The sequence below is a fragment of the Rhinopithecus bieti genome, unplaced genomic scaffold, assembly GCF_001698545.2.
Source record: "Rhinopithecus bieti isolate Rb0 unplaced genomic scaffold, ASM169854v2 scaffold_32008, whole genome shotgun sequence".
Classification (NCBI taxonomy): domain Eukaryota; kingdom Metazoa; phylum Chordata; class Mammalia; order Primates; family Cercopithecidae; genus Rhinopithecus; species Rhinopithecus bieti.
Genome location: NW_016814433.1, coordinates 2,040,661 through 2,061,283, shown reverse-complemented (window position 1 = coordinate 2,061,283; position 20,623 = coordinate 2,040,661). Strand labels below are relative to the sequence as shown.

The following is a 20,623-nucleotide window of genomic DNA, read 5'->3' as shown; positions in this document are numbered from 1 at the left end:
AGACATGTACCAACTGTACAATATGGAATTTTTCTGATGTCTGCTTTTATTTGCTTTTTAAAGAACCAGCTGCAGTTTAATAGGAATGTTCCTACACATTCAAGCAACTTGGCAATCCGATATTCTTGTCCGCATGCCATTAGAATTGAAAAACTGAAGCACTCATACAATGAATCATACCATTGTAAAGATGCAGATTGTAGAGTTGGTCCTGACCTAGGCAGTTCTGTTTCATTTTCTGTCATATCAGAAGAGAGACTTAGTTATGCTGTCCACCTAGCCAGAAGAGATGTAAAACGAAGACAATTTGAAGAACATATAAAAGAACATCATCTCAGAAGTCAGCCTCAAAGCTCTCGGAAGTGTGGACATACTAAATGTAAGGTACCTGACCACAGGGTGGAAAGGAAGGAATCAAAGAGTCAAGCAGCCTGTCCGTGCAGCCACCAGCCGTCCAAAGTAGAAATCTCCAGCTCGGGTGCCAAAGTATACCTTTACTCATCTCATCCAGGCCAGTCAGATCTCACTGTGCCAAATTCACCACCCACCCACGATCCGGGACTTCAGCCTCATCCCAGGACAGGCGACCACAAAAGCATAAGCGAACAGAAAAGCCTGCTAGAAGTCCAGCGACTCCAGAAAGAACTGAGCAGTTGTATCCACAGAATTGAAGAGGTAACTAAAAAAGGTGAGAAAAATTAGATTATTTTCTTCGACTTAAGGCTGTGAGTATGGGGTAGTTTAAATGCATTCCTTGAGGACCCTCAACCCCCACAGCAATTTCATTTCTTCCTTCTGTGAGTTGGTTCACTGGAGTGTGAGCACTCAGGACAAGACAGTTAGGCTTAGCGTTTGAACAGTGTCTTGCCGCAGCTCCTCTTTCCAGCGAGGGACATGAAAGAACTTTTTCAGGCCGGGCGCGGTGGCTCAAGCCTGTAATCCCAGCACTTTGGGAGGCCGAGGCGGGTGGATCACGAGGTCAGGAGATCGAGACCCTCCTGGCTAACATGGTGAAACCCCGTCTCTACTAAAAATACAAAAAAAACTAGCCGGGCATGGTGGCGGGCGCCTGTCGTCCCAGCTACTCGGAGGCTGAGGCGGGAGAATGGTGGGAACCCGGGAGGCGGAGCTTGCAGTGAGCCGAGATCGCGCCACTGCACTCCAGCCTGGGCGACACAGCGAGACTCCGTATCAAAAAAAAAGGACTTTTTCACTGTGGCTGCCCTTCGAATGTGCACTGACTGAGGGCCCAGCCTAGGAGGTGGCGTTAATGTTGGCTGAACCTTAGGTCTTCTGGGACCTGAGTGCAAATTATCCCATAATGTTTTCCCTCTTCTGGGAAAATTATTTTTCAATTTGCTCAAAAAAAGAACATAATGTATTTATATTATAGGTAAAACCAGTTCTCACTTGGGCAGTATTTAGGTGAGTACACACCAGTGACAAGGGAAGTTGTGGGTATATGTGTAAAGTGAGCACAGGGTAGGAAGGAAGAAGTTTAATCATCGTATATGGTTTTCTACAGTTCTGCAGTGTTCTCAGGGCCCTTGCATTTCCCTGCTGAGTAGAAGACTGGTTCCTTGTGGAGAATTTGGGGTTACCATAACTAACAAGTAGGGAATCAAGCCCAGCTTTCAGCCTGCAAGGGGTATGGAGTTGAGCATCAAAAGAAACTGTTGTGCTAGGGTAGTACATAGTCTAGAATTATTTTTTGCCTTTTCAATTTAATTTATGCATATGTACATATATGCATCTTATGTAAAGAATTTAAGGTACCTTAAGAAATACCTGTGATTGAATGAGATAAAACAAAAATGCACATGACGGCATTGTGGCAAAGGAAGCAAAGGGAAAGGAAAAACATTTACTAGGGATGAGTCACAGATTTGCTTCCGAGCTTCCTAGGAGCCAGCTAAAGAGGGAACTTCAATCACTTGGAGAATTTACAAAGTCTAAGATGGAAAAAAACAATTGTGTAAGGAAAACAGTGATTCCACATATTAAGGCCAGAAAGAAATTTCTCCTGCAGGTCTTCTTCAAGAGTGTGCTGTATAATATCACGAACAATTCAAAAACATTCCAGTATAAAAATAACAGAAATGTTATGGCTTGTTTCTCTTGACATTCCTTAGTGTCAGTCTGTGGCATGGCCCGCCACACACTTTGATTGGAAGCCCTGCGAGCAGGGGAACAAAGCCACAAGGCCCACTGCTCCGGTGATCTGGCCTAATACCGGGGAACTGTTAGAACAGAGCTTTCAAAGCCTCTGTGGGGAAGTACTGGGTTGGTTTATTTTATTTACATAAATTTTCAGTGTGTCATAAGTCAGTACTTTGTGAACTATAATAAAAATGTCACAGTAGTGGCAAACTGCTATGGAAACACGTAAATGTATGCTTTAAATTTCTGTACTTAACCTTTCATGGACTAATAATAATTTGCGATGGCCCCTGGCTGCAGACCCCCTTTTAAGTAGCCCTGAAGGCCCATTTGTGCTTCCCAATGCTGCTCTGTAGACAGCTGCAAGCGCTGCATCAGAAATCGTCTGCAGTGAGCCTTCAAACCCCCCACCTAAGCCCGTTCCATTTGTGTTCATATAAGTATGTGAAGCCAGATTTCGTCCCTACCATGCAGCCCAAATGAGATGAAAATAATTAGACATATAAGGTCTCATGAGACTACATCTGTATGTACAACTTCTGACTTCAGATTTTTGCTTTCTTCAAAACAGCCTTATATTCTTTGCATTGTTTGATGTTTTAAAGAGTAAATATGAAAAATTTGAACTTATAAAATACACTTTTACTAATTGAAGATTCCCTTTTCTTTGATAATTGGACTATATTGGAGTTTTGTATAAGAATTTGTGTAAGTGTATTTGGAAACCACAGCCTAGAAGGAATAGATAGATTGCATCTCCTTCAGGCAGTTTTCCAGAAACAATTTCTTTGAACCAGTCTTTTGAAGATGTAGAGCACCAGTGTGTACAAGGGTATGCTTCCTGAGAAATGCATGAAGACTCTAGGCATTCAAATAATTTTAAGACTTGCTATCTTAATATGTTAGAGAAAGGACTTGTCTTTTGAAATCAAGAGTAAGGCTGGGCATGGTGGCTCACACCTGTAATCCCAGCACTTTCGGAGGCTGAGGCAGGCGGATCACTTGAGGCCAGGAGTTTGAGACTAGCCTGGCCAACGTGCCGAAACCCTGTCTCTACTAAAAATACAAAAATTAGCTGGGTGTGGTGGTGTGGACCTGTAATCCCAGCTACTGAGGAGACTGAGGCATGAGAATCACTTGACCCAGGAGGTGGAGGTTGCAGTGTGAGACTGGTGACAGTGTGAGACTCTGCCTCAGAAAGAAAAAGAAAACAAAAGATTATGATAAGATGCTATCTTAGTATCTTTTTTTTCTTCTTCTTCTTCTTCTTCTTCTTCTTCTTCTTCTTCTTCTCCTTCTCCTTCTCCTTCTCCTTCTCCTTCTTCTCCTTCTCCTTCTTCTCCTTCTTCTCCTTCTTCTCCTTCTTCTCCTTCTTCTCCTTCTTCTTCTTCTTCTTCTCTTTTTTAAGACAGTCTCATTTTGTCACCTAGGCTGGAGTGTAGTGGCACGATCTCAGCTCACTACAACCTCCATGTAGTGTTGCCGTGTTGGCCGGGCCGGCCTCGAACTCTCAGGTGATCTGCCCGTCTCAGCCTCCCAAAGTGCTGGGATTACAGGGGTGAACCACCATGCCTGGCCGGGATTCCTCTTTTGAATTCCTCTTTTGAATTCCTCTTTTGAATTCAGCATTTGATTATTCTCTATTAAACAGCAAAGAGTAAAGACCATGTTAAGTGTCTTTCCGGACATATTTAGTGGCTGATCAATAGGCATTTATTAATATCTTCTTTACATTGTAAAACTAATCTTGCTAAACATAACAATAGGCCAATAAAAAGTTTTTGAAAAAATAGCAAGAATAACAGATTTTGGCTCAATATAAAGAATGTTAAAATAGTAAGAGTTGCCTCATAGTGAAATCGCTGTCCAGTGGGAGTTCTGGCTGGAGGGAAGCTTGATGGAGTAAGTGTCTTCATATCCCTTCCATCTCTCAGTCAGCACACAGGTCCACTTACTGCTGGTTTCTTGGCTGATGAAAAATGAAATTTTGTGTTATGATAGCCTCATTTTTTTCTTAATAAAACCAGAGATCTTCAACTTTATTATTTCTGTAAGTAATCGAAGTCTTTGTAAGTTTTAATATGTGGTTTATAATCCACTTTTGGGGAAAACTATTAATATTTTCAGATAGACTAGAAGAAGCTTTGGATCCAGATGAAGAACGTCGAATCCGTGTCAGGAGACAGGAGCAAGCTGCTCGCTCTGCCCGAATGCTCTACGTGCTCCAGCAGCAGGTGTGAAAAGTTCAGGGAGAAGTAGGGCAGTCAGCCTTGTGTACTGCTTCCTTAGAGAGTTTCCGTTTTCCTTTTGTCTCAGAAGGATTAGCACTGGAGTATCCCATATGAGTTCTGAGAGATTTGTGAGGCTCAGTTTCCTGAACACATGGGCAAATAATTCTTATTCTTTTTGTAATCTGCGTGTGTGTGTGGGGGGGTGTGGGTGTGGGTGTGGCCAAACTCCTTAAACAGTGGTTCTTGACTTTTTGAGGTCATAGACCTTTGAGAATCTATTAAAAGCCTCTCCTCCCCACCCCCAAGATGCTTACACATTATATAGCACATATTTTTGCATAGGAAGTCAGGTGGATCAGTTACCCTGAACCCTTGGTCCTAGCTGTGGACCCCAGTCTTAGAGGAAAGGGACCTTGTTAGTTTCCCATCTATTTCATGTTTATAATGTATAGAAGCTTGTAATAGTAAATAATTTGATAAACAGCAAAGAGTAAAGACCATGTTAAGTGTCTTTGAGGACACCTTTAGTGGCTGATACACAGGCATTTACATTCTTTACGTTGTGATGGATTTTTAAAAAGCGTTTGTTGTGACTTTCATGCCTTATACATTAGTAAGCCTTTTACTCATTTCTGGTCACTGAAGTCACATGTTAGCCTTATTGCTTGAACCAAAAACTGTACTTTTTCGTTGAAAAGAACATGCCTGAGTTAGGTTTTGCACTGTATTCTTTTGGGTTCTATTTCAGTTCTTATTCTACACTGCTGCCGTAGAGATTGCTCTAAAACATGAATCTTACCATGTCAGACCTCTGCTTAAAAGACTTTAGTGGCTCTCTGTAACTTAGAGGATGAAAGCTAAACTCTTCAGCGTGGCATGTAAGACTTCACGATCCAGCCCGCCTACATTTCCAGAGTCACCTCCACCTTCACTCCTTCGTGTTAAATTCCTATTACACTGGGGACCAAGGAATGGAAGGTGAACACTGCCTATTTACCATCTTGAACTGGAAACCAGTAACTGTTTTTTGGGTGCATGAATGAAGAGCCTTTTTTCATTTTCAAGTGACTTGAGTTAATAATGGTTATATTTGGACAAGACGAGATATATCGATGTATCCTTTTCTACAAAAAAGATCCATGGAAAGGTATGAAGTTTTCTTTTTTCTCCTTTACAAAACAGGTAAAAGAAATCCAGGAAGAATTGGATAAATTGAGTCCACATAAAATTAAACACACTAAGAAGGTATGCTGCAATTAAGTTATTTATAAATTAAAAATATTTATAAATATAAATATTATAAATTACCTATAAATCACATTTCCCAGTGTTTTGTTAGTATTGTGTAGGGTCCTCTGCACTAATGTTATTTTCAGTACTTGTAGAAACCTGTTAGTGAGGGAGCGAGCACTTTAAATATTCTGAATATGGTTGCCTTCCAAGGAACAGGTTCTAAAGAATAGATTTTTATTTTTGTTGCTGCTGGTATAAGAAATTGGGAATAGTAAGGAAAAGACTGTCACTGGAAAACTTTAAACTCACTTTACTATGAAAAAGTTTTCACAATAGAAAGCACTTTATACAGAAAGAAGACAGGCTATACATATTCTTAGAAGTTGGGTGATAGCAAGTTCTGAGTATGGAAATAACTTCTCTCATCTTGTTTATTACCAGTCATGGGCAATGTCTAAGCTGGCGGCTGCCCATCGAGGAGCCATTCGGGCCTTACAGATGTTTGTCACTCAGTTTACTGACCGAGGGGAGCATCCACTTCCTGCTCGGTATAGGGAACTGGGCAGCCTTATTCGCCAGCTTTCACTTTGTTCTGCCAAGCTGGATGCGGACCCTTCTGTTCCTGATGTGGTTATAGATATTCTGCAACAAATTGAGGTATGGAATTGATTCCAATTTTTGTTAGAGGTGTATCGGAAGTAATGCTTACTATTACCTAGTTTTGTTAGGATTTATGGAGGATACAAGACAAAGCCATTACCTAGTGAATTAAAAGCTTTGCAGAGAGCAGAAGAAACACTTATTTTTATTTTGTATTTTTACAGTCTAGTCTATGTTATCGTATTTCACTACTTCAAAAGTTGGTGACTTGAATATAAAACATATAACAACTTTAAACCAGGTTCATTAACTAAACGGAATGTCCCATTCCCTGGCCCATGCCATTTGAGAAAAAAATGTATTAGCATAGAAAAGGAAACCAGTAAAGAATTCTTAGATTAGAATATCAGTGTTTAATTTAGATGGATTTTAGAAAAGAAGAAACACTTAAAGGTACAGTATATGGAATCAGAACTTTACATCTTGTGATGCAGCTAGAGAGTTCTAGAAATCACAACTGGCATGTATTAGACAGGAATTGATAGTGTTCCTACTCTTGTATTTCTCTAGATAGATGAGATCACCTGTAAATAAGTGTGGACAAATCCGGTAAACTTTGTTTTATTTCTTTTTTCACTGGTGACAAAGATACCTCAATTTTATAGCTCTCTGAAGTTTGCATGGTGTTACCGTGTAATTTTGCCATTTGAACCTTTCTATGGCAGTATGCTTTGCAGTGGGTTTTGCTACTGTTGTACAGATTAAGCTTTTTTAGAAAAGCAAAAGTTGGAGAGATGACAGTTATTTTTCTTGAGAGCTAGAGATCAAATTCTGTCTTCTACTCCCATGCTAGTATTAGTTCCCCTACGCCATACATTTTCATCCACAAATAGAAAGGTGATCTTTATGTTAGTGTGGCATAGTAAGCTGTTAGCTGTAGAAGAAAGATGGATAGCGGAGAGAATTCTAGACTAAATGACACTCCAGTTCTACCACCACTAACCAGCTCTCGGTGGTCTTTAAGGCCCCTTCTGCCTTCACAGTTTCATTGTCAAGCAAATATGATTGTGATTTTCATTGGTTGCATTCGTGTATATAGAACTCACTGTGAGGAATACTGTTGTAAAATGCAGACCTTAGAATTTTAGGCCGCATCTCAAGTCGTGTGATGCTTTTTTAACGTATCCATAAGAAACATTTATTGGCTGAAATAACTTCATTTAGAGTACACATCTTCATAATCCTAGAAAGGATCTGAAGAGACTCTAGTTCCTCTCCTACATTTTGAGCTTGAATAAGAGTACCTTTAACATAATGTTTCTTCAACAGAATGTTTATCTCCCCTGCTTTTCAAAATGCAAGAAATGGGTTATTTTTCCTGTTGTGGCCCTACACCATCTCACGGTGTATTGTCTTACTATGTTACTATTCTCTGAACTAAATCTTCCTGACTCTGTTCAGTTGTCCTTAATCTGTACTGACCAGGTGGAGACTGGGCCCTGACTTCCCAGTAATGAATGGGTGGGAACTTATTAGAGGATATGCCTCTTTTTAGGAAGGTGAGACACAGATCTTCTACTCTTATTGACCTGTTAATTATTCTTTAGTTCATGAAAATGTATGTTAGATATAGTACGTGTGTCCACTTGAAAGACTATTTGAGTTTATGAGATTTTTGTTGATGATTAAAATGCTTTTGAAGCAGATGGGATAATATTCTGAAGACTGTTGTTAATTTCTAAAATGATGATCCTTTAAGATTTGGATGCCTTTAAAAAAAAAAATACAAAAAGCTAGCCGGGCGAGGTGGCTGGCGCCTGTAGTCCCAGCTACTCGGGAGGCTGAGGCAGGAGAATGGTGTAAACCCGGGAGGCGGAGCTTGCAGTGAGCTGAGATCCGGCCACTGCACTCCAGTCCGGGTGACAGAGCGAGACTCCGTCTCAAAAAAAAAAAAAGATTTGGATGCCTTTAAAAGTAGTCATATTCATTATGTCTTTGCTATTGGCTTTAGTGAGCTACACATCTGAAAGTACTCACAGAAATTGTTATTAATTAGATATCCTAAATAATAACATTTTTAAAATTAAGATTGTATTAACTGTTAGAGATAGCCATTTAATGACACATTTCCCTGGAGTCCTTATTTTCAGTTTTGTGATTAAAAGTCATACTTTTGTGAGATAAACTAAGAGAATAATTGATTGTTTTCGTGGCAGGCTTTGGAATCTCTCCTGGAAAAGAAACTGTCACCAAAAAAGGTGAAAAAATGTTTCAGTGAAATTCGGAGCAGATTTCCTGTGGGTAGCCAAAAGGCCTTAGAGAGATGGCCAAGTATATCACCAAAGGGTGAGAGGAGGCCCCTCACAGCAAAGGGCACATGCCCACAGGAAACAAGTCAACCTTCCGTGGCAAAGCAGCTTCTTGCTGGTATGTGTCTTAAAGTGTTTATTGCAAGATATTTTATTCATTACAATTATCTGTGCTGTAACAGTCACTGCACTGAGGGGAAAGTCAGGATTTAGGACCTAGCCCACAACAGATGAACTTTAAGTAGGATCAGTAGATAGCAACCAAGATGCTTCCTCAGGCTGGAGGCTGGAATATTCTATAGAGGAAGGTTGAGAAAGTAACATTTCCTTTTGCTACATCATAGTGTTTGGGCTACCCAAGGCAAATTCCCATAGAGCTGGAAGTTAGAACCCTACTTTAAAAGAAAGTTTATTTATAATGATGGAGATATACACACACACAGAGACACACTCATACATTCTATATATATCTATATATATAGATAGATAGATTTTTTTTTCCTCAGATAAGTTTTTGTTATTCTAAGAAGTGGAATTGTTAGGTGATACAGTATGTGCATTTAAACAGATACTGCCAACTTGCCCCTTAAAAGTGGGCACACATTTATGTCTTGACTAGCAGTGACATCAGTATGTGTTTCCACGCATCTTCACCAAGTATGTCATATAAAACATTTGAAAGCTTTCCAGTCTCAGTGGACAGTGGCATCTTCTTGTTTTCTGTTGCGTTTCCTGATTCCTGGTGAGGGTTGTCGTTCCTTCACATGCTCCTTAGCTGTGTTATTTCCTCTTCTATAATTTGCCTGTTCATACTCTGTATCCATCTCCCTGCTCGGTTGTAAGTGTTTTGCTTATGGATGTGTATGTTAGGATACTGCATTTTGTTGGTCTGAGGTACACATTTGAATGCTCCTGAAATCATTATTAATTGATGACAACTTGTAGTTAATTATAACAGTTTAAAATTGTAAACATTTTAAACATTTAAAAATTCCTGGTGAGGTATAAAATACTGATGTGTCTTATAATTGATGTTTTAGATTTGATGAAATATGGGACTTTGTTGGTTAACTCTTGTATTTCTCTAGATAGATGAGATCATCTATAAATAAGTATGGACAAATCCAGTAAACTTTATTATTTTTTTCTTTTTTCTTTTTTTAATTAAAGTAGAACATACAAGTTGGGGGCGGTGGCTCACACCTGTAATCCCAGCACTTTGGAAGGCCAAGGCAGGTGGATTGCTTGAGCCCAGGAGTTTGAGACCAGCCTGGGCAACATAAGTAGACCCTGTCTCTACAAAAAATGCAAAGGTTAGCCAGGAGTGGTGACTCACGCCTGTGATCCCAGCTACTTGGAAGGCTGACGCAGGAGGATCACTTGAGCCTGGGAGGTGGAGGTTGCGGTGAAGTGAAATTGCACCACTGCACTTCAGCCTGGGTGACACATACAGATAGAAAAGTACACAAAATAATATAGATTTATAGCTCAATTAATTACCAGAAAACAAAAACATCTGTGTAACTACTATCCAGGTCAAGGAATAGAACATTACCGGCATCTAAGAAGTTCACCTTTGAGTTACCCCTTCCAATGTTTATCTTCTTCATTTTCCCCAGATTATTCTGATTTTTTTTTTTTTTTTTTGAAGTGGAGTCGCGCTCTGTTGTCCAGGCTGGAGTGCAGTGATGCGATCTCGGCTCACTGCAACCTCTGCCTCCCGGGTTCAAGCAATTCTCCTGCCTAGCCTCCTGAGTAGCTAGGATTACAGGTGCGCACCTCTGTGCCCAGCTAATTTTTGTATTTTTAGTAGAGATGTGGTTTTACCATGTTGGCCAGGCTGGTCTTGAACTCCTGACCTCAAGTGATCCGGCTGCCTCAGCCTTCCGAAGTGCTGGGATTACAGGCATGAGCCACAGCGCCTGGCCTATTATTGGAGTTTTTAATTGTTTTAGAGTTCTGTATTCAATCTACTTACATTTAATGAGATTAATGACATATTTGAACTTTTTTCTGCCTGATTTTATGTTTCATTTGCCAAAGTTTTTTTCTTTGATGTAATTTACTACATTAATCAAAATTTTATTTCATTTTTTCCTCATTGATTTGAAAGTTACATTTATCAGTCCAGAATTCAGTTGATTTATTTCTCAATCAGCCACTATTCTGTGGAACCTTAATAATTGAGTGTTCCACTTCTACCCCAAGTGTAACTGTAAGAGACAGGAAAAACCAAACTGTTTTTCCTACTTACTTAAGACTGTCAATACTTCACCTCTGACACCAAATGTGTGGGGTTTTGCCACACCAAACAATTCTCCAGGGGACACCAACTGGGTATCCTGTAATTCAACTCAATTCTGACACTGTCTCCCTGGAATTAGAGTCAGATACCACGGGTTAAGGTTCAGTCCCACAAGACAACCCAACTTCAGACACCAGTCACAAGTCCCAGGTTGTGACCTATGCTTCTGAGCGACAGGCTATAAAATTGGGCTCCCTTGACCCCCTCCTGGGGTTTGCTAGGATGGCTCATAGAACTTAGAGAAACACTTTACTTATGTTTACCCATTTATCATAAAGGGTATTATGGAAGATACAGATGAACAACCAGATGGAAGAGATGTGTAGGACAAAGTATAGTATGTGGAAGGGCACAGAGCTTCCATGCCCTCTCCAGGGGAGCCACCCTCCAGGAACCCCCACATGTTCGCCATCCTGGGAGCTCCTCAAACCCTGCAGTTCTGGGATTTGTTTTTTTCTTTTTCTTTTCTTTTCTTTTTTTTTTTTTCTTGAGACAGAGTCTCGCTCTTGTTGCCCAGGCTGGAGTGCAGTGGTGCGATCTCGGTCACCGCAACCTCCGCCTCCCGAGTTCAAGTGATTCTCTTGCCTCAGCCTCCGAGTAGCTAGGATTACAGGCATGTGCCACCATGCCCAGCTAATTTTGTATTTTTAGTAGAGACGGGGTTTCTCCATGTTGGTCAGGCTGGTCTTGAACTCCCATCCTCAGGTGATCCACTCGCCTCGGCCTCCCAGAGTGCTGGGATTACAGGCGTGAGCCGCCGCACCCAGCTAGTTCTTGGATTTTTATGGAGACTTCATCACACAGGCGTGATCGATGATGAACTCAATCTGCAGCCCCTCTCCCCTTCCTGTAGGATGGAGGATGGGACTGGGAGTTCCAAGCTTCTAATCATGGCATGGTCTTTCTGGTGACCAGCTCCCGTCCAGGAGTCCTCCAAGAGTCACCTCATTAGAGAAAAAAAAAGAAAAATGCTTCCTTAGCCAGGAAATTCCAAGGGATAAGAGCTCTGTGTCAGGAACTGGGGTTAAAGACCAAATATTAGGAAAAAAAGATGAACCTAGCGCCCCTAGTGCTAGGGAAATTAGAAGGGTTTTAGGAGCTCTGGGCCAGAAACTGGGCTCGAGACCAGATGTTTATTTTTTATTATATTACAATAAAAACCTAATTTGTTCATTTACCGTTAGATATTTATTCACTTTAATGGGATGTTCGCTCTCCTTCGTTGGTAGGCAGGTAGAACTAACAGAGTGTCTTCCTTCTAATTTAGAAGTCTGCCTTTGCCAGCCTTTCCCTTGAGGGTGGGTGTCAGATTTATTTGTCCTTATATCTTCTATGATGAGCCCAGCATCTGCCACATAGTTAGGCACTTAAGTGCTTGTTGAAAGACTCTATGAAGAAATGTAATTGAATAAGGAAAGATTTCTGAGCAGCAAATCATAGTAACTTGAGTTCTGGGTGCTAGGGAGCTCATTTTGATAGACTGGAGGAAACGGAGAGAACGTTCCAGGCCTGCACACAGAGAAGTGTTTGCTAAATGAGTTAGAAGATTTGAGGTGCTCATCAGCTGACTAGTGAAAAATGGAGACCAGTTTCAGAGAGAAGCTGGAAAACCTGCTAACCTAAAACTCATTACAGGAACAAATGCAGGAAAGCTGGGAGGCAGAGGGGGGAAATTTGGACCAAGGAGACCTAGATTCTAGTCCCACCTCTGCCAGTTTGTGAATCTGGGTTGACTTAATCTGTCTGAATCTTATTTATTTATTTATTTTGAGACATAGTCTTGCTTTGTCGCCCAGGCTGGAGTGCAGTGGCATGATCTCAGCTCACTGCAAACCCCGCCTCCTGAGTTCAAGCGATTCTCCTGTCTCAGCCTCTGGAGTAGCTGGGATTACAGGCACGTTCCACCCTGCCTGGCTAATTTTTTGCATTTTTAGTAAAGATAGGGTTTTACCACGTTGGTTAGGTTGGTCTTGGACTCCTGACCTCAGGTGATCCACCTGCCTCAGCCTCCCAAAGTGCTGGGATTACAGGTGTGAGCCACAGCGCCCGGCCTGAATCTGAATTTTTTCGTCTATAAAATGGGAAGGATAGTCTTTGTGTTTTGTGACTGACTTAGTTGTTGTAAGTGGCAAATTAGTTGCTAAATGCTGTAAAAATCTAAGGTGGCATTTTTAGTTTTAATAATAGCACTAAGTTATTAAGAAAAGGCTAAGGGAACCGAGTTCAAACTCGAAATAAAGCGATCCCTGCTGCTTGGCTTTGTTAAAAAAAAAAGAAAAGAAAAGGCTAGATTATGTTAGGCATTTTCTAACTAAGAAAACAAATCTTTGGTGGCTATTTTAAAATGAGTTTTGGGCCGGATGCAGTGGCTCATGCCTGTAATCCCAGCACTCTGGGAGGCCGAGGCGGGCGGATCATGAGGTCAGGAGATTGAGACCATCCTGGCTAACACGTGAAACCCCGTCTCTACTAAAAATACAAAAATTAGCCAGTATGGTGGCATGCACCTGTAGTCCCAGCTACTTGGGAGACTGAGACAAGAGAATGGTGTGAACCCGGGAGGCGGAGGTTGCAGTGAGTCGAGATCGCACCACTGCACTCCAGCCTGGGCGACAGAGTGAGACTCTGTCTCAGAAAAAAACAAAGGAGTTTTGCGTGGCTATAGAGAAGTAAACTTCAGTTCTCTGGAAAATGTATTTATAGGGAACAGCTCTATGGTCCCTGACAAGGCAGAATGAATGGGACTTACCTGGGACCGAAAGCCAGAAGACTTGGCTCTGCCGCTCCTTGGGAACCTTGAGTAAAACACTTAAGGTTGTGGTAGCCCTCCTAGTTTTATTTTATATTTGTTGTTTTTTCTTGTTCTCTGGATTTCAGAAGGTTACATTTTCCTGTTTCTGTCTTAGGTATCACTCTACCTATTTCTTCCATTCTGATTTTCTAAGGTCTTCTCTTCCCCACCCACCCCTGAAAAAATACCCTAGGGAGCCACTCGATGGAAAACCCTCCCCGTGTACTCTTCATTTGGAATATACGCCTGAGCCTGATTTGATCAACTATCTTGTGATTTACATAAGAGTTGGCTGGTGCAGTTTTTTCGCAGCTTCTGAACTGTTCTTGCATTGGTTAATTCCATTAGTGTAACTTGTCAGCGATGAGGATGGTGGCTCCCTTCCCACTACCAGCAGTGTCCTCAAACTCACTCCTAAAACTTATGCTGTGTTTACATGCTGATTTATGCAAATCATTAGTGGAAAGGTATCAATACGGACCTACAGTCAGAGTTGCTTTGATGTGTATAAACTTGGGAGTTAAATAAATTACAGACCAACGATTTTGATTTTTTTTTTTTTTTCTTTTGAGACAGAGTCTTGCTCTTTCGCCTAGGCTAGAGTGCAGTGGTGCGGTCTCCGCACACTGCAAGCTCCACCTCCTGGGTTCACACCATTCTCCTGTCTCAGCCTCCTGAGTAGCTGGGACTACAGGTGCCCGCCACCACGCCCAGCTAATTTTTTGTATTTTTAGTAGAGACGGGGTTTCACTGTGTTAGTCAGTATGGTCTCGATCTCCTGACCTCATGATCTGCCTGCCTCCAAGGATTTAGTTTTACCATTCTTTTCTTCTGATATATATTTCCTTGCTGTGTAACTTTTATTTTTTTTTTTTTTTTTTTTTTTTGAGATGGACTCTCGCTGTGTCATCCAGGCTGGAGTGCAGTGGCGCCATCTCAGCTCACTGCAACCTCTGCCTCCTGAGTTCAAGCAATTCTTCTGCCTCAGCCTCCTGAGCAGCTGGGACTACAGGTGCACACCACCACGCCCGGCTAATTTTTTCTGTATTTTCAGTAGAGACAGAGTTTTACCATATTGACCAGGCTGATTTTGAACTCCTGATCTCATGATCTGCCCGCCTCGGTCTCCCAAAGTGCTGGGATTACAGGCGTGAGTCACGGAGCCCAGCCCCTGTGTAACTTCTGTAGCTTTGATAAGTACCTAATTAAAGTACCTAATTAAAGGATGTAGTGACAGGAAATCTGACCCTTGACTGTTAAAGTAGTCCGAATGTAGTTTTCCTTTGTTGTGAAATATTTAAACTATACAGAAAGGAATAAAAAGAATAATATTGTATATCCACTACTTAAATTTAATAAATTTTAACATTTTTGCTTTAATTACTTCAGAATTTTGTTTCTTAGAAATAAAATACAGCACAGGTTGAGCATTCCTTATCCAAAATACTTGGAATCAGAAGTGCTTTGGATTTAAACATTTTCTGGATTTTGGAATATTTACTTTCTACCTACCGATGGAACATCCTAAACCCGAAAATCTGAAATGCAAAAGGCTCCAGTGAACATTTCCCTAGAGCATTATGTTGGTGCTCAAAAAGTTTCCACTTTCGGAGCATTTTGGATTTTGGATTTTTGGGGTTTGGGATGCTCAACCTGTAGTCCCTTCTTATCCAAGGGACTACGTTTCAAAACTTATCCCAAAGTGGGATACCCAAAACTGAGGATAGCACCTAACTCATTTGCTGTCATTTGGAACACATTTCTGTTCGTGTCTTCCAGCCACTAATTTAATTCCTTTTCCATCCTAAGTATCACTCACTATGGCCATAACTTGTCAGTTGGAGGTGTGACAACAAAACTAGCTTTGAATTTCTTTTTCCTTCCTCACAATTTCACAAATAGAAGATTCATTCTTACTAGATTTAGTAATAGCAGCATATGGTTTTTTTTTCTTTTTCCTTATTAAGTGGAGAACTTTACCTTTTCACTGAAAGGGGACATTTTCCAGCTTCTTTAGCATATCTGAATTGCCAGCATCGCTGTAGTTGCTCTTTGAGGCCATTATGAAGGCAAGTAAGGGTTACTGGAACACAAGCACTGCAATACGAGGCAGTCGCTCTGATCGCCAAGACAGCTGCTAGGTGACTAACGGGCAGGGAGCGTCTATAGCATGGATACACAGTTTAAAACTTATGGGTGGGGCACGGTGGCTCACGCCTGTAATCCCTGCATTTTGGGAGGCTGAGGTGGGTGGATCACCTGAGGTCAGGAGTTCGAGACCAGCCTGACCAGTATGGTGAAACCCCATCTCTACTAAAAATACAAAAATTAGGTGTGGTGGCACACACCTGTAATCCCAGCACTGTGGGAGGCTGAGGCTGGTGGATCACTTGAGGTCAGGAGTTTGAGACCAGCCTGGCCAACATGGTGAAACCCTGTCTGTACTAAAAATAGACAAATTAGCTGGATGTGATGATGCACCCTGTAATCTAAGGTACTCGGGAGGCTGAGACAGGAGAATTGCTTGAACCCAGGAGGCGGAGGTTGCAGTGAGCCAAGATCGTGCCACTGCACTCCAGCCTGGACAAGAGAGCAAGACTCCGTCTCAAAAAAAATAAATAAATAAAAAAGTAAAAATAAAACGTATGAATTGTTTATTTCTGGAATTTCCCATTGAACATTTTTGGACCCAGGGCTGATGAGGGGTAACTGAAATTGAGGAAAGTGAAACCGGATGACAGTACAGTTGAGGCCCCTTTTGTATTTTTCTCCTCATTCCATTCTCTTTCTCCCTCACTGGAAGTTACTATTGTTATTATATTATAGACCCGTTCTGTTTTTACATTTGTACTGCTTGTATATCTGTCATATATAGTATTGTTTTATGTAAGTATCTTACCGTATCATTTTGCAGTTTGCTTACCCCCTCCACTTACGTTTGTAAGGTTTTTTTTTTGTATTGATACATTGACACATGAATTCTAATTTATTAATTTTACTGCTGGGTAGGTTTCCCTTATATGAATATACCATAGTTTATTTCTCAGCTCTTATTGATGGATATTTTGGTTCTTCCCAGTTTTTTGCTTTTATAAACAATGATGAAGTGAAGTGAATATCTGTGTTCCTGGCTTCCTCTGTCCACGTGTGAGAGTTCCGTTAGGCTGAGTATATACGTAGGAGTGAGATTGCTGGGCTGCAGTGTACAGGAATCTTCAACTTTACTATAGCAATCAAGTTGCTTTCCAAAGTAGTTGGGGAATTTACTGCCATGCTAATAGTCTGTGAGAGTACTTGTTTTCCACATCTTTTGTGGATTTAAAATACCTCATTGTTTGAATATTTTTGATTCTAGTGAAGTCAATCATCTTTTCATATTTTTATTGACAATTCACATTTTCTGTCTAAATTGCCAGTTTCTATCCTTTGTCTGTTTCTCTATCGTATTGTTTATTTGTCTTATAGTTTTGTAGAAGTTCTTTATATAGTCTGGATATTGGTCCTATGTTAATTATACAGAGATCTACTTCCAGACTTTGGCTTGTCTGTTGACTTTAAGGATGTCTTTTTGTCAAATGGAAGTTGTAGTTTAGTTCAATTAAGTTCACATATGTCAGTATTACATTTGAGCTTAAGAAAGTCACTTCTGCCCTGGTGTCATACTGATTGTCTCGTCTATTTTCTAATTAAAGTTTTAAAGTTTTCTTTCCACATTTAGGTCTTCATTCCATTTAGACTGTAAGTGTCCAATGCGAGGCAAGGATTCTGTTTTATTTTTTTCTCTATGGATGCTAGTGGTCTTAGCACTGTTTTTTGAATAATCTAGTTCATACTCACTGAGTTATCATGCTGTCTTTGTCACATCCGTGAAGTCTCATTGATTTCTGCCTGTGTTTGCGTCACTCCCGCGCTGCCTTTAATGTTTTCTCACTAAGACTTTTATCTTTGGTCGAGTAAGACTGCTGCCTCCACCAACTCCCCACTTTGTTGGTTGTTCTTCACAATTATTTGGGCTGTTGGGATTTTACTCTGCTTGAATTTTGGATCAACTTATTTAGATCCTTGAAAAAAAAATCTGTTAGGGCTTTAATTGAATATGCGTTTGAAATTATGGATTATTTGGGGGGAGAACTGATCTCTTTATGGTCTATTCATTCATGAAAACAATTTATTTAGATTGTCTTTCATGTCCTTTACCTTTTAAATTTTTCTGTAAAAGCCTGATACCTCTGTCATTAGATTTCTTCCAACATGCCTTATAGTTTTTGTTGTCATTTAATGAGATTTTTTTCTCTTATATTTTCTGTTATTTTGATATATGTAGATAATACTGATTTTCTGTTTTCGTCTTCTTATACCCAGAAACCTTGCTGACCCCTCTTCTCAGCTGTAATAGTTTTTCTGTAGAATCTCTTTGATTTTCTGTATTGTTTCATTTTCAAATAAAGACAGCTTTATTTCCTTTCCCATTGCAGGTTGAATGTCTTATGTGGAGTTCAGACTTTATTCTCTATCAAATTAGGACCCATTGAAGGTTTTGAGTATAGAAGTGACATTTATTTGTTTATTTATTTATTTATTTATTTATTTATTATTATTTTTGAGATGAAGCCTCTCTCTTGTCCCCTAGGCTGGAGTGCAATGGCGCCTTCTTGGCTCACTGCAACCTCTGCCTCCCGGGTTCAAATGATTCTCTTGCCTCAGCCTCCCGAGTACCTGGGATTACAGGTGGCTGCCACCACGCCCGGCTAATTTTTGTAGTTTTAGTAGAGATGGGGTTTCACCATGTTGGCCAGGATGGTCTCAAACTCCTGACCTCAGGTGAGCCACCTACCTCGGCCTTCTAAAGTGTTGGGATTACAGGCGTGAGCCACCGTACCTGGCCAGAAGTGACTTTTAAATATTACAGTTGAGAAGAACAATTTTGGTAGCCAGAAGACAGTGTGAAGATAAACAAGAGATCAGTTAGGAGACACTGTTATTCTAGTCACAAGATACTGCAAGCCTAACCTTGGGTAATAGCAAAAGGGAAGGAAAGGCAGAGATAAATGTAAGAGCTATTTTAGAATTAGGATCAAAGGGACCAGGTAAATGAGTAAAATATGAGAGCGAAGATTCAGGGAGTCAACCGTGATACCTAGGTTTCTGCTTATAAACCTGCAGTAATATTCATAGGAGGAGGAACAGTGTTGACAACAAAACATCTGCTTCTCAGCAGGGCTAGGATAGATATTTGGAGCCTATCTGTGTATAGATAATCATTCTCAGCGATTTGATTTGAATAGCGTTTTCCTCAGTTTGTTCTTCAAAAATCTCCATGTAGATAAGTATCAGCCTGATACGGAGCTTCCGGAGACCCAGAGGTTGCAGAGTGAGCTTGATGTATTAGATGCGGATATCCTTCCGGAAGAAGGACCATTTATTCTAGACCAAAGTGCAAGCTTCAAAGACGAAGTGTTAGCCGTGGCAAAAACAAAAGCAGTGAAAAGGAAGCCTGTGACTGAGAATGTGCCATTTAGGAAGAAAGATACTCTGGCGCCAGCACGACAGCAAGTATGAAATTGTTCCTTTCTTTTGGCCCATTTGTATTAATCTGACATTGTCAAGGCCACAGAAACTGGTATGCGGTGGAGCCAGTTCTCAGGCAGTTGGATGCTAGCAGTCCTTGAGTCTGGCTATTTAAGTTGTTCATATATTTTACAAAAAAAATAACAATTTTTAATAATGTTACTAGAATAGAGAATTCTTTCTATTCCTGGTTTGGTAAGATCCTAACTAATATGATACCAATATCCTAATTGGGCAGGAGATTTTAAAATTCAGTTTTTTTCCACTTCTGATTTGGAAGTGTGAGATTTGAGGGGATTAAGATTTGGTTCCTGCCGGGTGTGGTGGCTCAGGCGTATAATCCCAGTACTTTGGGAAGCGAGAGGATTGCTTGAGGCCAGGAGTTTAAGACTAGCCTGGGCAACAAAGTGAGACCCTGTCTCTACTAAAAACAAAATTAGCCAGGTGTGGTAACTCATGCCTGTAGTCCCAGCTATTTGGGAGCCTGAGGCAGGAAGATCACTTGATCCCAGGAGTTTGAAGCTGCAGTGAGCTATGATCGAGCCACTGTACTCCAGCCTGGGCAACAGAGTAAGACCCTGTCTTAAAGGAAAAAAAAAAAAAATTAGTTCCTGCTGAAGATAAATATCGATCAGTAATAATTACTGCATATTAAAAGGGCATCCTAGGGTGAATGCTTTCTAATACGGCTTTGGGAGCCAGCAGGGTACAACTTGGTTTAAAACTACGTTATATTTTAAGCTTCTGTTTAAAAATTACGTATGGCCCTATCAGTGGAAAACTGGCCAAAAGACCACCTCCTGGTCGAATACCCTTATTGTATTAGTGACACTTGGTGGCTTTGCCCAAAGGCTTCTGTAGCAAATCCGTTTATTTTCAGGTGGCCTCCAGAAAAGGAGAGTTAACACTTATCACAAGTTATTGACAGATAATGGATTAGGATCAAGTCTGTTTCTTCCCAAACTTCTATGGCAGGGGGCGGCTATGAATCATCGAGATGTCAAGGTTGAACCTGTAAGAATTCAAATGGGTGCTCTTCTCCAGAGACAGAGCCTCATTCTCGATAACATTTTTTAAGTAGCTGTATTCATTCTATTTAGACCTAAGGCCCAGGAGAGGTTAAGTATTTTAACGAAGAATGTTTTACACATTACTTGAGCCCAGGAATTCCAGACCAGCCTGGACGATACAGTGAGACCCTGGCTCTACAAAAAATAAAAAATTAGCCAAACCTGTTATTTCACATGGTATCTCACACCTGTGATCCCAGCTACTCAGGAGGCTAAGGCAGGAAAATCACTTGAACCCAGGAGTTTGAGGCTGCAGTGAGCTATGATCATACCTCTGCACTCCAGCCTGGGCATCAGAGTGAGACCCTGTCTCTTTTTTTTTTTTTTTTGAGAAGGAGTCTCACTCTGTTGCCCGG

At 40.8% G+C, this 20,623-nt stretch overlaps 1 protein-coding gene across 10 annotated transcripts in view; it reads left to right on the top strand.

The window, feature by feature from the left end:
* Nucleotides 1–20,623, top strand: part of KIAA0753 (KIAA0753 ortholog) — a 66,038-nt gene that overhangs the window by 12,841 nt on the left and 32,574 nt on the right. For 7 of the 10 annotated variants that reach the window (XM_017850521.1, XM_017850527.1, XM_017850524.1 and 4 more), the window contains exons 3-8: nucleotides 64–688; nucleotides 4,288–4,394; nucleotides 5,574–5,636; nucleotides 6,066–6,281; nucleotides 8,441–8,651; nucleotides 18,953–19,182. In XM_017850521.1, the coding sequence (XP_017706010.1) occupies nucleotides 64–688; nucleotides 4,288–4,394; nucleotides 5,574–5,636; nucleotides 6,066–6,281; nucleotides 8,441–8,651; nucleotides 18,953–19,182 (1,452 nt within the window). Of the gene's footprint in view, nucleotides 1–63; nucleotides 689–4,287; nucleotides 4,395–5,573; nucleotides 5,637–6,065; nucleotides 6,282–8,440; nucleotides 8,652–18,952; nucleotides 19,183–20,623 lie in introns of those variants that run through there. The other 3 variants (XM_017850529.1, XM_017850528.1, XM_017850530.1) reach the window with 3 other exon arrangements.